This window comes from Mesoplodon mirus (assembly GCF_964341445.2).
Source record: "Mesoplodon mirus genome assembly, chromosome: 2".
NCBI classification, from domain to species: domain Eukaryota; kingdom Metazoa; phylum Chordata; class Mammalia; order Artiodactyla; family Ziphiidae; genus Mesoplodon; species Mesoplodon mirus.
In genome coordinates, this window is record NC_138977.1 from 91,548,224 (window position 1) to 91,564,664 (window position 16,441).

Genomic DNA, 16,441 nt, shown 5'->3' on the forward strand with positions numbered 1-16,441 from the left:
ACTGGATTATTTTTCTCACCCAGGAACAGAAGTTCAACAGGTCTTTACGTTACAGCAGTGTTATCTCTTGGAACTAAACATATATTTTTTATAGAAGTTTTCATCTGCTATTCCAGGATTAGCAGTTAACATGATTTGGGAACATAGTGCAGAAATAAATGTCTTTGATAACTAAAAGGAAAATAAATACTAACAAAAATAAAACCAAAAAGACTCACCACAGAACGGTCACTTTGTGGAAGCTAACTGAAGAGAATAGAAACCAGCTATCACTGTCTTTTGTACCTTCTGAATTTTGAATTGATGCAAAAAAATTGATAAAAGTATTCTTTAAAGCTAAAGTTGTAATTGTTGAAAGTAATGAAAATAAAGTCATATAGCTAGTATGAAATAATTAAGAGGCAACTTATTTATCTACTTAAATGTGATGGACAATCCTATGAAGAAAAGTGTATTAACAGGGCAGCTTTTAAACGTAGATTTTAAAAGTTGAGGTGGATTCCTTTTTGTTGAAGGATTACCATCATCTATTTTAAAATTGTAAAGAATAAAATTGGGGTCAAAACATATGCTTAAAGTGGCACTAAAATGACAATAAATTTTAAAAATTTGTTTTCCCCTTTTGTTTTTAAGAGATATCTTTGAAATGCCATTTTGTGAGTAAACAGATTTGCTATAATAGTGAATTCTATCTTGTTTGAAATATATTTGACATTCTCTTTTTATTTCTACAGTATTTGTTTTAAAAACTTATTACATCTAGCAGTTTCAAAAAGTTCAAAGTCTTAAACACTCTCTTGTGAAGAAAGCAAAATAAACTTTTTGTAAAAAATAAAAATAAAACTCAAATTTTGAAATCTAAGCATTATTTCAAGGCAGAACTAGCACTGACTTTCTATCTCTGGCCAATACTTTGAATTATTTAAAAGCAAACATCATTTTTCTTTTATTCCTTTTGTTTTAAGCTATTTAAATATTATCCCAAAAGCATACTTAAAACAAATTTTAACATACCATTTAAGAATCTAGGTTTCAACATTGCTAACTCCTGTACTTCATCTTCTTATTTAATTAAAAACATTCTCCAGTTGATTTTGAACGGTTTAATAAATTTCTTTGTGATCCTGATACAAATTCATTTCAAGAATGCAATTTTGATGAGTAAATCAGGATAGTTCAATGGGGAAACAAAGGAGATGATCAAGAAATTGTTCATAGTTACACTTTCATGTTTGAAAATGTGGCATTTAAGAATCATAGCACATTTGAAGCATAGTTATAGGGACCCCATACTGCTAGAAGAAGACAGTGTAAGAAAGGTAACTGTCAAGAGTTCAGTAATCCTTCAATATCAATATTCTTCACTAGTGGCTGCTTCCTTGAGAACTCCAAAACTACGTAAGTTTCTGCGAGTGCTCCATTCAATAAATGAAAAAACACATTCATAAAAGTAGTAAACATTTTGTGATTTTTAAAGTATATTTTACAGTTTTCCTTTATCAAAAATATATCTAAAGCTAATTTTTTTTAAGCTGCTAAAAATTTCAAACTGCGCAAGAACACGTTCTTAAATGAGAGATTCTGGTCGAAGGGCTTTCAGTCATTAAAAAATCTTAGACATTGTAACTTCCTGCAGTGGAACAGTTAACACACTTTAAATTCATGATACACTACTTTACTCTCAGAAAATAATCTTCCTCAACCATGGCCTAAAGCCATAATGTCATTATTATTGATGCCAATAACTAAAAATAGGCCTTTCCTGTCGTTTTTTCAGGCACCTGCTTGTCAATTACTCTCAACTGGCAGCCTGCTGGACAGACAGCTCCCTTGAGCACAGTTCTTAGTTCCAACATTTCAATTCATTACAGTTAGCCACCATTTCCTCTGTAACCCTTTCAGATTCTTTGTAATTTCACACTTGCCCAAAGCATAAATTTCCCGAAAACATATTTGAAAGAATGGAAACTGGAGTTGAACTCTATCCTATCTAGTGAAAGTTCATCATCAAATATTACATTTTCATATTGTCATTCACTATCAAGAGAGTTGATTTCTATTCATGTGGATGCAGAACTAGAATGGCAAGTCTGTGGAGACCTGGTTTACTACATAGCTGAGCAATGATGCTCAGAGTACCCTTCATTATTATCCCAAAGAAGCATTTATTACATAAGGGAACATTACACAGAGCTTACGTGCATAGATCCATAGATAACGTAAAGTATGGCTCACTGAAATTAATGTTACTACACATTACAGTTAGCTTACACTTTAAAATAAAAAGGGAAATTAATGTAAGGAAACAGAATATAGTTAACATTACATTATTCACCATTTGCTTGGAAAATGCAATGAGAACACACATGCACACAAATCGGTATTTGTAGACCTGCCTTTGTAATTTAAAATGTTAATGAAATGTAAATTTTTTCTGTGCAAAACTCATGAATGTTCACCTCTAGGCTGCATTGTGTCCAACCTTGCTGGAGTCCTTTTTACATTTTATTAGTACCAAAAGTTCCTCATTGTCCATTTCTCTTCTATCTCACCACCACCAAGGAAAATACTTCTGACAATCACAAATAGAATGGTGGCAGTAAAACATAAAATAATTTTAACTTAGAAAACAACACACCCCTTGCATTTTTCTGTAAGGAAATCAAGTTTTTGGGTTCCAAGCTATTCATCATGAAGAGAATGTGTTTAATCTGATGTGAAGTTGGCTACCCAGCAGTCTAGTCAGGCTGTAGAATGTTTAACTCAGGGTCTGGTAGGCTGCCAGCCAGCCATTCTAAATGTTTTCACACGGACCAGCTATAAATAATTAAATGTTTAAGTCACAGTTCTCAGGTTGGACAGTAGATAGAGCTAGAATTTCACCACTTAGCGAGATAAGCAATTTTGGGTTGATTCTCTTCAACAATTTGCCTTTAGGAGCTCTAGGCATAGGTGATAGTCTTTCAGTTGCAAAGAATCAATTTTGATAACTTTCTGGATTTCAAATGACAGCTTTTAGGATTTTTCTAAAATTGCTAAGTTTGCAAAAAGGAAGATTCTAGTTATAGTATTTAATGCAGGAAAGACTCCCCCCTCCCCACCCACATAAGCTCTGTCACTAACAATCTGTGAGCACAGATAAATGACAAACTCCTTAGGTCATTATAAGGTTAGAATGGGGAAGAACGATGTCATCATAATTGAGAAAAATCTTTCAAAATATACATGTTCTACTTTCCTCCCAATTCTAATGGGGGTGGTAGGGGGTGGGACAGTACAGACAAGTGTATTTGAAAAAAACAAAACAAAAAAGCTCCCCAGTTGATTCCAAGGCACATCCTCATTGGGTAACACTGGGGTTTCTTCCAGCTCTGAGATTCTATCTTTTTAAAAATGGATGTGGTCTCTATGGCTAAAGAGCAAGACCCTGTGCTGACAGAACTGGAAAAGAAGATAGCGCTTTCCTGCACACATACTTTCTGCAAGGCTCTCCTAGTGCAGGTTAATTGTCGATGGGTTTGATAGTATTTAAACACACACCATGTATTTATAGATCATCTAGCTCATCTTTGCTCTAAACAGTAGATAGAAGAAATATTGGTCAATCTGGGCAGAATGGTTGACTTCTTACACTTACATTCTTTTACAAAAATACCTTCCAGCAGGTATAGAATGTTATAAACAGAAAACTATGAAGAGCTGGTTTTTCAGACTTCATAAATCTTAGAATGCCTCTGGTAAACTTTACCTGTCTTTGGAAAATAGCTTCATTAGTTTTTGTTACATGTTTGATGCTCAGAGTAAAACTATATTGCTTATGCTTTATGTACACAAACAGGTTTGCCTACCTCTTCAGGTCAGTCTTTCCAAGCATAAGTTTGAAGAAATTTAAGTCAGTTTCAATAGATTAAATTCCAATTTGGGAAAAAAAAAAAGCTCTCAATATATAGTGCAGAAATATTTGTGTTACTTGTCTCATTACCTTTTACCTATAATACAATTCTTAAATTTAAGATTATACCATGGAAGAATGGTATCATGAATATAGAAATTGACAAAAACAGCCAAAAATACCAGGTTGAAAATATAAGTTCATCCCTATGTTTTTCAACTTTAGTCTTTAAGCTGTAGTTAATTTTAAAAGCTTTAAAAAAGTTACAGGGAAGGGCTTCCCTGGCGGCCCAGTGGTTGAGAGTCCGCCTGCTGATGCAGGGGACACGGGTTCGTGCCCCGGTCCGGGAGGATCCCACATGCCGCGGAGCAGCTAGGCCCGTGAGCCATGGCCGCTGAGCCTGCGCATCCGGAGCCTGTGCTCCGCAACGGGAGAGGCCACAACAGTGAGGCCTGCGTACCGCAAAAGAAAAAAAAAAAAAAGTTACAGGGAAAAAACCCCCAGAAGTACAGTATACGAAGATTTTGGGATATATGACAAAAATTCTTACATTTAGTCTGAAAACTGGGATTTTAACCATGAAGCACAGTAGCTGACAAGTATCTTTTGGAGAAAAAAACCTACTGAGGAGACACTATAAATATAGGAATTAAAGATTTCCTTTTCAGATGTTTTTATAAATTTATTTCCCACTGGTAGCAGAATGCCTCTGCAATTTATGCTTTTTGACCAGATCATACAACATTAAAGGACTGATAATTTAGACTTTTATTTTGCTGAAGTAATTAATAAATTATTTTGACAGAAACAAGTCATTTTTCCCCTCTAAATAATGCAGGCTTGTTCTTTTAACACTTGAGATGCTTTCCTTGTGATCAATTCTTAATTTCTTCAGACTTGTGTAGCAATTTTTTTCATAGTTTCTAATATATTGACATTTCTAATTTAAAATGTCTAAAAATTCTTCAGGTTATATCCATGCAGTATTTGCGCTTTGATTAAAAGACCAACAGAACAAAACCATATGGGTTAACACCAGACTGTTTGAACAATGTAAACCACTAAAAGGTATGACTGTGCCACAAAGGTATTCTTTGGCACCTTCAGATACTACACTGTAAGTAAATCACTGATTCAAGACATTGTCAAGTTGGATTCTCCTTCCATTCACAGCAGAACATTTGAGTTTTTTAAGAAGACCGTCTTTGGAGTCTAGAATATGATACAAAGTAAGAAGCATATAACTAAAACCTTAAATTTAATCTAGTTAACATCCTTCTCACCTAGAGACATACCAGCAATACTTAAACATGCTAGTCCTCACAATCATCGATAAGGCTTCCTTTAAAGGATAACTTAAGGTCATAATGTATAGGAAGTCTCGCCTCAGTCATGCTCTAGGAAGGACTCAAAAAGAGATTTGGGGGTGAGACAGAATAATCTCGTTGCCACTTCAGAAGAGTTTCTCACTTTTTAAATGGCCCTATATTAGTCAATGAGGTAATCTATGGTATGCCAGCTTGGGCTCCAAAAAGTGGGTGGTCTTTGCAGAGGGAGGTGCTCACTCACTCTACCTATGGCCGGAGCCAGTTCCTGCAGCTGGACCAAAGGCAGCCCACAGACTACACTCAGCACATTTCTTCATTTCTCACTTGAGTGCCCTTCTTTAGTTCCCTTTCAACTGCCCACTTTATATCGGCTTCATTACACCACCGCTCCATTTGTAATGTAAATTGGGAAACTCGGGGAAGTTTTTCTTTTGGCCTTGTCTATGGAAGAATACGGAGAGGTATTCAAAACGTATTAACACAAATCAATGGCACCAATAAAAGCAAAATCTCCTTAGCAACATAATCTTGATTGCAAAAGGAGAACTGAGAGCATTTAGCAGAACAGTGGCCCACATGGAATACGCATTTGTCTGGAAGAATCCAGCACAAAGCCTAAAAGAGAGATTTTGAAAAAATCCAAAATTAACTCACAGGGAACAGTTACTCTTTTTTTCAAAAGTACACAATTGGCTACATTAAATCTATCATGTGCTTTTGGCTCAGCAACATTGTATCACACCACTTTGCAAACTGAAATTACAACACCATGCATGCTTCACATGAGTTACAGGGTGTTTTTTGTTTGTTTTGTTTTTTGGACTTTTTTTTTCCTTCGTTGATTTCTTTAGTAAAGCAAACAAAAAAGTCTCAAGAAATATTCATCTCACACACAATGTAAAGAAAACTGAATGGCTATCTAACAATATCTAAGACTGTAGGTACTTGGGCTTTCTGTGATGGATTCTAAGATAATAACTAATGCAAGCAGTAATGGCATTTTTGCTTAGGTCTCCACCTGTGAAAAGGGAAACTTCATTTACTTCTGAGAACTCTTGCATTTTTCTTGTCAGGATGAAAAGAAAAATAAGTAAAAGAATAAAAACTCAGAAAATAAGAAATCAATTATTTTAAAACTACAATATTGAGATGATTCAAGGAAACATAAAAATAATCCACAAACACAAAATTTCCCTTAGTTTTTAAATGTTTCAAATAGACTCAACTGACATTTTGCATTTTAACTATAACAATCCAGGTGATGGAGTTTTAAAAGTATCTCTATTGCCTACTGCAGAAATGTCTTAGTGTTAAAAGCATCTCTACTGCCTACTGCAGAAATGTCTTAGTGAATTTCTTAGTTATAATGTCTTAGTTATAATTACTTTATCTTAGAATTGTGTGTGTATATATGCATACGCATACACTTTTTCCTATATATATGGAACTGTTTTTTTGTTAAGGTCTGCACTGGAACCTGGGTCAATCAAGTAACATGAAAAAAATAAAAGTCTGTATGACAAATAGTCACTTGATACAATGCAACAGATAAACTTTAGCTAAATGCTAAATGTGTATATTTACAGAAATAGTGATTAGAATTATCTGCTTCCCCCTAAAAACTGAAAAACCAATGCTAAACCTTAATAGCTGTATTGGCTTTAAAAATTTAGGGACAACTTAAATAAGATCTTTGGAGGAAAAAAAGGTAATATGTAAGTTGTATTTTTTCCTCTTCTTTGTTCCAACTCTAAAGCAAGTTCATGAACACAATATAAAATTTTCTTTAATAAGTTTATTGCTCATAGTTCCTAAACTCATATTCATAATGTCAAATATTTTATTCCCAGATATTTGTAAAGGTCATGTCTACAGAAGAAATATGTGTATGTATATTCATTCACATGGTCATTTCAACAGACATTATTAAGTTTGGTCAATTTCTTTTAAAGTGATTTGATCTCTAAATTCCAGACTCCCTTTTCCAACTTCACCTAAATTGGCTTAAAATTTTATTTGACATATTATAGTCTTTAGAGACCAAATGCTGTGAATTAGCCCATATTTCAGTTTTGAGCATGTAATCATGTGTTGAAGTCATGTGTTACAACAGACTCACTTAAGAACAATAAAAACTCAACTAGGTGAAGCAAGCAAGCGAAGTAAAAGTTAAAAACAAAACAAAACAAAAAATCCTCTAGCTCAAATTAGGTCTCCATTTGTTTACTAGAAAAACCACGTCAGTGAAGGCTTAATTTTGCAAGACTAAATATACTGCAACCTACACTGGAACAAAAACTAAGCCACCTTAAATACAGATTTCCTCACAATTATAAAAGCCAACAAATGTTTATCTAACAAAAAGAAAAATCTCATCTTAACAAAAACAGATGATATTTGTTTGACAATGGCTTTAATTTCTCAATAATGAAAGAAAAATATAATACACACCTTTAAAATTCAACTGCATATTTTATCAAAATTGTATTCATTTTATTTTAATGTTACTAGACTTAGCTGAATGTAATTAGAATTACCTGAAAGCATAATTAATAGGGACCTCTTGGGTCTGCATAACTGCTCACCCATCAACAATTTCTGATGAATTATTGATATTTTATTTGTAAACTATTCCATGCTCATCAAGGACATAAGAAGAAATTCCTAAAATCCTTTATTTGGTACTTTTTAAAATTGTTTGTCACACTTAAATTACAAAAAATAAATAGAAGAATACTGTATTCAAGGTAGCCTCCTATATTCTCAAAGGACATAATATAGCAGAGGAAAACTCTATCTAGAACAATATTTTTCTTTTTAAAAATAATTTCCATTGTAATACATAAAGAAAGCTGTGTGCAGTTCTTGGCCATTGCATAACTTTCCCCTTTGTAAACCAAAGTGTAGGATAACAATGCAGTTATTTCTCTCCAACAGTAGATTTCAGCATATTGCTTTCCAAATCATGTCTACCTTGCTTTCCACTGCCAGTTTTACAATGCTTATTAACTCTTCTGAGAGGTCAAAATGTCACTAGCTCTAACAAATGTAAAAAGAAAGAGACTTTAAAAGGCTTCGATAACTTCAGTTAAAACAAACTCCTGTTTATGAAGACTTCATGGTAATGCAATGAGATTGTAGTAGTTACCTAGTTAAACAAGCTGCTATTGGAAGAAAAGGAAGAGGAGGTGGTCTTTTATTTAGTACAAAAGGTTTCTTGAGGAACTAGAATGTGCTTTTCTTCTAAAACATTTTAAATCGATATGGCATTTATATTGAGAAGAACTGGAACCAGTTTTACTAAATTAAGAACCAGTAGGAAAAATAATGAGAGAAAAATCTGCAGTTTGAGGGTACATCACGGTCCAGTAGAGGAAAGCAGCCAAAACACCAACCTGTTACTTATCTTCTCTTGAAGGCTGGTTGACATTATGGTTCTTTAAAAAAAAAAAGGAATAGATAGCTTATCTGCCAAAATTAAGTATTACCTGGTATAGTTAGTTCACTGAAATATTTCTGAGATTTCATGAGGAGAAAAAAGCAGTCAATTCTCAAATTCACAGCACCATGTTTATGAAGTGAAGGAAATGTTAAAAAACAAACCAAAAGAAAGGCGTAATTTTACTATAATATTGGAGGTGTAACTATATTTTAAAAGGTCTTATTAGAAACTTTTCTCAAGTATTATATTTAATGTTTACCTGACTTTTAAATAAGCAAAGCATTACTATAAGTATATATAGGAAGTACTCACTCTCTTTAATTTTAAAAGCAAAATTTGATAATAACTCATTTCTGCTGATATTGTAAATAAGTCAGAAAAGCTACTCAGTCATTACTATTAAACATCTAGCTACTTACTTCTATATGACTTAATAACAGCAAAATAAATGATTAAAAAATATGAGGTAGTCATAGTATCTTCCTTTTGTGGAAATGAAAAGCAAAGATGCCAAGTAACTTGATGATCTTGCAGAACATCAGAAATCAACTCAAAATCAGGATCAGCAATCTGAATTTCTGTTTTCATTACTTGTCTATTAAGGCTACAAACAACCTCTGTTGTTTTAATTTACCATGGGGAGGTGGCAGGGGTAGGGGGGCTATTGCTCCCTCTAACAGAAACAAGTACACAAAATTATGACTAATAATGTAAACAATATTTAAGCTTCTCTTAAATTACTATCTAAAAATCTTTGTAAAAGTACAGAAGAAGGTAACTCAAGATTTAAAGACAAATCTCCTTCAAATCTCAACTTATATAAAAGGTATGATCCTAAAAACAACATAAAGTTGGCTATTATATCCATGGAAAATTAAGAGTTGTTTTATTTATTTTAAAAAGAGTATTTATTTAAACACAAACTATTATGGGATAACCAACAGTTTGGTTTGGGATTGGTCTTGGGCCTATTCTTTCCACCCTATTACTAACATAAATCAGCTTTCTTCAGAAGCAGTGGTTTGAGAAGCCCCATAAGCAACCATTCTATTACTCCTTTCCTGGAAAGTCCAGACTGATAGGGTCTATTGAAAAGGAAAACACCAATTGTACCACTGCACCAATTGGAAATTTAAGTTAAAAAATTCCCTTTTAAAAATGCAAGTACCACTTTAGCAGAATTCAGTGTGTCAGCCATTCATCACTTAATGTGACTGATTCACTTTAACTGGCTTTCTAAACACCTAGCTAAGAGTGCCAAAAAATTAACATTCTTCCTGGGAGCTTTGGGGAAGGAAGATAGAAAGGCAATTCTGAACTATGTCCACGCCTGGGTGAAGACTCTGGACATCAGGAGGGCAGCAAAAGGACCCACAGTACTTCAGTGGGATAGGAGAAGGAAATAGAGTCCAGGACTAGATGCTGGAATTCAGTCGAAGACAGTTTCAAACACAAGGTACTTTTGATTTAGTACTACTGACCAAGAGCTGAACCAAAGCAAATATTTACAGTGAAACATCAGGCAAGCAGCTAATGGTTATAACTGTGAAGCAAATACCATAAAAGTTGAAACAGTCTATATACAAAATATTAAACCAGTGTAGTTTGAACTCATGTAACTATGGATCCAACTATACATGTTACTATTTAATATCATTTTTTATAACCAAGATTGATATGGAATGCTGTCAAGATTTTATATATGGTTAGCCTGTGTCTATTAACATAAAGAAGCAATCAGAAGCTCTCTACATACAACACTGAAAATACAACCATGGAGAAAGTTGTTACAAAACTAGTTTCTCTAGTAAGAAAAGGATATCATTGTTTACTAGTATTCAAGGTTGAACACTTGTTGATTTTAGGCTAAAATTACATGTTTATATTTTAAATGGATGAAACCTAGTCATTAAAAAGTCTTTAAAAAGCATCTGATGACCATTTGATATAGGTGAAGTTGTGAGAGAGAGGCATATCTACCTTAAAAGCTAAATGCGTCACTTCAGTTTTACTGTAGTCATTAGGTTTTGGAGTACATATTTTAACTCAGGTATATAAAAGTCATGTACTAAAATATAATAAAGTTTGCAAAGTACGTTAGTTGATAAAGGAATGTTTCTACAAAGGGATACTGGACTAATTGTAAAATGCCAGTAATATATGAACAAAGATCATAAGTATAATCTAAACATTAGATTTTCTGCTAATACCTTTCCTTGGCCAGTTTTACAAGTACTATGGTTCATGTCTCACAAACTTTAAGTCAGAAAACAGAAACTAAAGATCATCATTTAAAACACTTTCTTTGGACTAATGTTCATATAACACAGGCATCTCTGACATTCCTAATTTCCAGTAACATGGGCACTTAAATTCATGATTCAAGAAAGGGTAAACCAGAGGGCTTACACTGAGGGGTACTAATGAAAACCCAAGCGTGAAAATCTAACTCCTCAAAGCATCACTGGCTTATGGTAATGCCACATACTAAGCATTCACAGCTCTTTTCTATATATTCATTAGAAATATAAGAGTGCCCATTTCTAGGGAATCTTTAAGCAACTGACATGTTGATACTTCTCAATAAAATTAGGAAAGTTTTAAAAAATCCTATACTTAACATTATCAAGTATGAAAACTACCTTACTGTTAACAATATTCTTATGGGAATATAATAATGTTAAAATTACAATATATAGAAGAAAAATAGGAGAAAAAAATATGCCTAAATAGGTATAGTTCTTCCTATAAAGCTGATTAATATGGTGCTTTACAAATTTACAAAATTTTAGATTTGGAAAACTGTGTTGCATAGTCTACACAGTCATCATATTTTTCTGTTCTTTCGGAATCCTAAGGCAGAATTAGCATTCTCCATTCAATAATCTGTCACAGGGAAACCACAGAGGAATACTAGAGTTTCCGAACAGCATTACCTTTTAATTTGCACTACTTTAAGGTGATAGGACACATCCAAGACACAAGGTAAATAAAGTGAGAAGTGTATGAATCCTTTGTACTTTGAGCTTTTCATAGGAAAAGTGTTTTATAAATTCAAGTTGGTGTTTTTGGAGGCAAAGAAAACAAATAAATCTCAGACCAAAAAAAAATCCTAGTTTTTAAGACAGTTCCTAATGTCCAATATAGGATATAAGATACTGGCATTCAACTATCCAAATTTACATAGAATAGTAGTACTTTGGAGAAATATAAATAAATACTTTTTAAAAATACAGGTATATAAATTAATGAAACTGGTATTTAAAAGATTTAATACAAGGAAAAAAAAGTATTATATAGTGGTACCAATTCTTAATACAAATTAAGCATAGTTTATATAATTTCAAAAGTTATTCACATTATTGCTCGATACCACAGTTGTACGGAACAAGTTCTTGACACACACAAAATTTGTATAATTTCAGGTTTATAAAAACAAAAATTTATACATAGGCCATTCAGAAATTTAGAAAGTTTTAAAATGCATGGAGATATGTACAACCAAAAGGAGAAAAAAATGTATGTCTGTACATATTTGAAAGAAACAAAGTGATCTGACTCAAACTTGTATGTCACACTCTCAATCAAAAAAGTATACATAACTGGACTGAAAGCAAACTAGTGGACTAAAACAGTACTAAATATGCCCTTCATTTCTTAGTAATAATCTGTTTTAAATATTAATGGGGTATTAAACACCAGCTTACTTTAATTCTACAACTTTTGCTTTCTTTCAAAAACTTTTCAGAAACACATATCCATTCTACAATTGTGTTAGACTGGGACAAATATTTTCCTTAGAAATTTTTTAAAGGAGTATTTCTATACTTTTGTATACAAGATTTGATAAACAATAAAAAATAACCCAAATAAGGCCATTATTAATATCATCTTGATCAAAAATATACAGATTGTAATGCTACTATATTTTGTGATCCTGAGCTCTAGTAACCATTAGATGCATGCATACCATTCAGGGATTTGTCTATTCTAATGAAAATAATTTAATCCTGCCTTACTACTTTTGAAGACAGAAATACCTTCAAAACTTTTTGATACGTCTTCATAATGTTACAGATATTTCTGCTGTAAACAGAGCATTAGGAATTGTATGAGAAAATATGTTAGGGTTCAAAAAGCTATGAAAGAAAATTTACTATTTTAAAATAATGACAATAAATTTAAAAAGCAAGAAAAATAATACAAAGAGGGTGCTTGCTAGAACAGATAAGTAGAGTCTTACAAAGGTCTTTTTCTATATTAAGGAATTAATAAATAAAGGACCGTGTGTACCTTGGTGGTAAAATAAAAAAGGCTGGCCACTTTTTATGCTAAGTTCAAATGTATTTTTTTGATAATACAAAAAAGTAATCCTTGAAAATCAGAATACATAACATAAAAGAGCACAATAACTTAAGTATTAAACATCTGTATGAAATAACTGTTGCAAAGTCTGACAAAAATGCACACTTAGAACATGCGGCTATTTAAAAAAACAAAAACGGAAAAAACACCACACGATTCTGTAGAACCAATGTTATGTCACCACCAGGAGAGCACCAAGCAAGGCACCATTGGAAAGACAACATACTTGGAAAGTCTCTATAAATAAAGTAAATGCTAATCTGGTCGAAAAATCGGTGTCTTTGGTAAAAATTCTATGAGGATGACCTGTAGAAGGAGAAAAAAAAGTTTTAAAAAGATTTAAAAAAAATTTTATCTTAAAAAAACTTCAGTTATATTCCATCACTTAAAATGATTCTGATAGTGCCTCTGATAGACAGAAGGAGAGTACATGCATGAATGAATGAGAAAAGGAAGCTAGCATTTACTGAGAACTAACTACATACCAAGTGTTTCACACTATATGGATCTATTTAATCCCAACAATTTTCTGTGAGGCAAGCATTGTCATACTCATTTTATAGATGAGAAAACTGATGATCCGAGAAGTGTAACACCATGGATTGTGGAGTCAGTATTTGAACAAAGGACTGTCTTAACTCCAAAGCCTTGCCCTTTCTACTGCCCTATGGTGGCTGTAGCTGACCCAATATTCACTTCCTCGGGCTTCCTCCCTTTTACCTAGAGTTGTTCTCATTTTATTGTACCAGGATATGTGATCTCTAGAAAAAGAGTTGGTCCTCTTTCTCTTAATTTTTTTAAAAGTCTTTTCTTTTTAGGTTAGCAAAATTAAAGGTTAAAATTTGTTCCAAAAGACTTTTTACAAGAAAACTAAAGGAAAATCAACAAATACAAAACACAGTAACACAGAAAGACACAAGTTGACCAGAGCTGATTTTTATTCTAAACTTGGAACTGTCTTAAATTACAATCAATTCTTCCTCTTGTTCCAACTCTATATGGAATAGATGCTAAACAAAAAATTATTTGAACAGTTTCCAAGTTTGATGAACTCCTCATGCTTTTTCAGAAACTGTGTCTTGATATGACCTCCAGGTTTGGATACTCTTCTACATTTAGCCACCTGGGCCAGAAACCTTCATTTTCACTCTTCAGTTCTGGCTTTTGATCTGTCTCAATAAGGAAGGTATTTCTATACGTGGCTCCAAAATATTCCTCTCCTAGTTGACTTACCCTTTGGTGCCCCCTGGGTCACTCTCCTGACTTGTTATTTGCCTACAAAATGTTTATTAGCTTCCTATCCAGCTTCTTTATTTGAGCTAGATTCCTCTGTTTCTCAGTTTCCTCATCTATGAAATAAAGGGATTGGAAAGATGACAAGATTCTTTGTAGCTCTAAAATTTGATGATTAAATTACATTTTACAGTATATACTACATAATGAATAATAAAAGCTATCTTTGACTATACTTGAATTATTACTAGTTTTTGAAGAATATATCTTACAAACTTTTCCCTTCAGAAGCCACACATAAAAATTAACCACTTGTCTCATTTCTTCTAGATCATACTGCTCTGCCATATCTGAATAAAAAGAAGTTGGTATTTTTCATAGATTTACTCCAATATTCAAAATATAATCGAGGAGAATTACTTCCCTTTAACTAACAAATGAAATTTCTGTAAGTTAAATAAAATCTGAGGTCAAATAGATATACATGGTAGATTATTTACTGTTTTAACCTTTCAAAACTATTTTTAGGGGGTTTTTAAAATTATGTTTTTCCCCCATTCAACTATCACAAACATATACATATACATATACACACACACTCTCTCTCTCTCCAAGAAAACTTAGAAAAATACATTTTTTAAGCAATTTCTATTGTTTTTTAAATGACTCTTCTTAGTAGAAGTGTTTATTTAAAAATTTATGATAATTAAAGGAAACTATTTTACAAACACAGCACATAAGTTCAGAATGTTTTGGAAGGTTAAATTAAATTATTTTATTTTAAGTAATAATAGAACATCATAAAAATAAACATGAATATAATATGCATATTTTATGAATGAATGACATTCTTATAGTTCTATCTGGATATAATAGTATTGGGAATAACTTTTATGTTTTGCTTTCCAAAGTAAATTTAGAAATGTGCAAAATAAATAAACAAATAAATTAAAAGCTCCATTTTAAGCTTAGTGTTTGGGTTTATAAATATAGCAAATATTTTTTTCACAAAATCCTTTAAATCTCTTACATATCCATCCCTCCTCACAAAATACATAAACTCTCTCACCATCTATGATGAAAATATAAGACTAGCATATTCATAGGTCAATCTCAAAACAAGTTATTTGAATGTGCTTTTATTATTATAAAGAAGTATCAAGTGCCTTTTTATCATCATAGATTAACATGTTTAATATAATAGATAATGATAAAATCTACATTATTTGGTTCACTGAATAGAGATATTCTATGAAAGAAGAGACATTTTAAAGATATCTTTTATGTTCAAGGCTAGAAATGGGACTTGATTGTGTGCTAATGAAAGAAAGAGAAAATGCTACAGAGAAAAAAATTTTATGACAATTTCCAACTATTTCCAGTATCTAAGCACTGTTTTCATCAATCTTTTATACACACACACACACACACACATACACATACACAAACACAAAACCTATGATGTCTATACTGTTTCAAAGAATAGACAAAATCTGTCAGAAATGATGTGTCAGGTACTTAACTCTTTCTCAGATCTTTTTATTTTTGTATATTACCTTTCCATATTTAAAATAAAACACCCAAGCTCGAGGGAGAATAAATAAAGATTCATAATTTTCTATAGTATTCTGAACTTTTCAGAAGGAGAAAAACTGTTCAAGTAAATCAAGTAGTCAGTAAATTAAATCCCATTCTAAGCCCTAAAATTCATTGTATATACATGCCCATTAGACATCTTTTAAAGAATAAACACAGGATGAGCAACATCTCATCTCTTGTTTACTTTTAAGATAATTTTTACAAAATAATATTCCAATAACACTTTAAAAGACTCTTTAAAGGCCACTGAGGTATGGGCAGTTAAAATCTATAAAGGCTAAAGGTTTCTTAAGCTCCAGCGGCTTGACTGAAAGGTTTTCTTCCATACTTGGAAACCTGATTAGCATTATATAAAAAAGCCATATCTGACTTGCTGCGTAACCAAAGTTGTGGTTATTCTTTATACAGCATCTAAAATTTCACACTCCATCAACACATGTTCAGCCTATTTTATCTTGGCAATTAATTTATTATTTTTCAGAACACAGTGAAGCCTTGTTTTCAAGTCATTCATAACTTTATAAATCAGTCTTGCACATGAAACCATGCATCTGTGAACCGTAGAAAATCCTTGCGCTCAGG

General features: G+C 32.4%; 1 protein-coding gene across 1 annotated transcript in view; it reads right to left on the minus strand.

Annotated features, from left to right (window-relative positions):
* Nucleotides 1-11,917: 11,917 nt before the first annotated feature.
* CHIC2 (cysteine rich hydrophobic domain 2) overlaps nucleotides 11,918-16,441 on the minus strand; it is a 49,184-nt gene continuing 44,660 nt past the window's right edge. Inside the window, exon 6 of the mRNA XM_082611692.1 lies at nucleotides 11,918-13,333. Coding sequence (XP_082467818.1) covers nucleotides 13,283-13,333 — 51 coding nt within the window. The 3' untranslated portion in view covers nucleotides 11,918-13,282. The remainder of the gene's footprint in view (nucleotides 13,334-16,441) is intronic.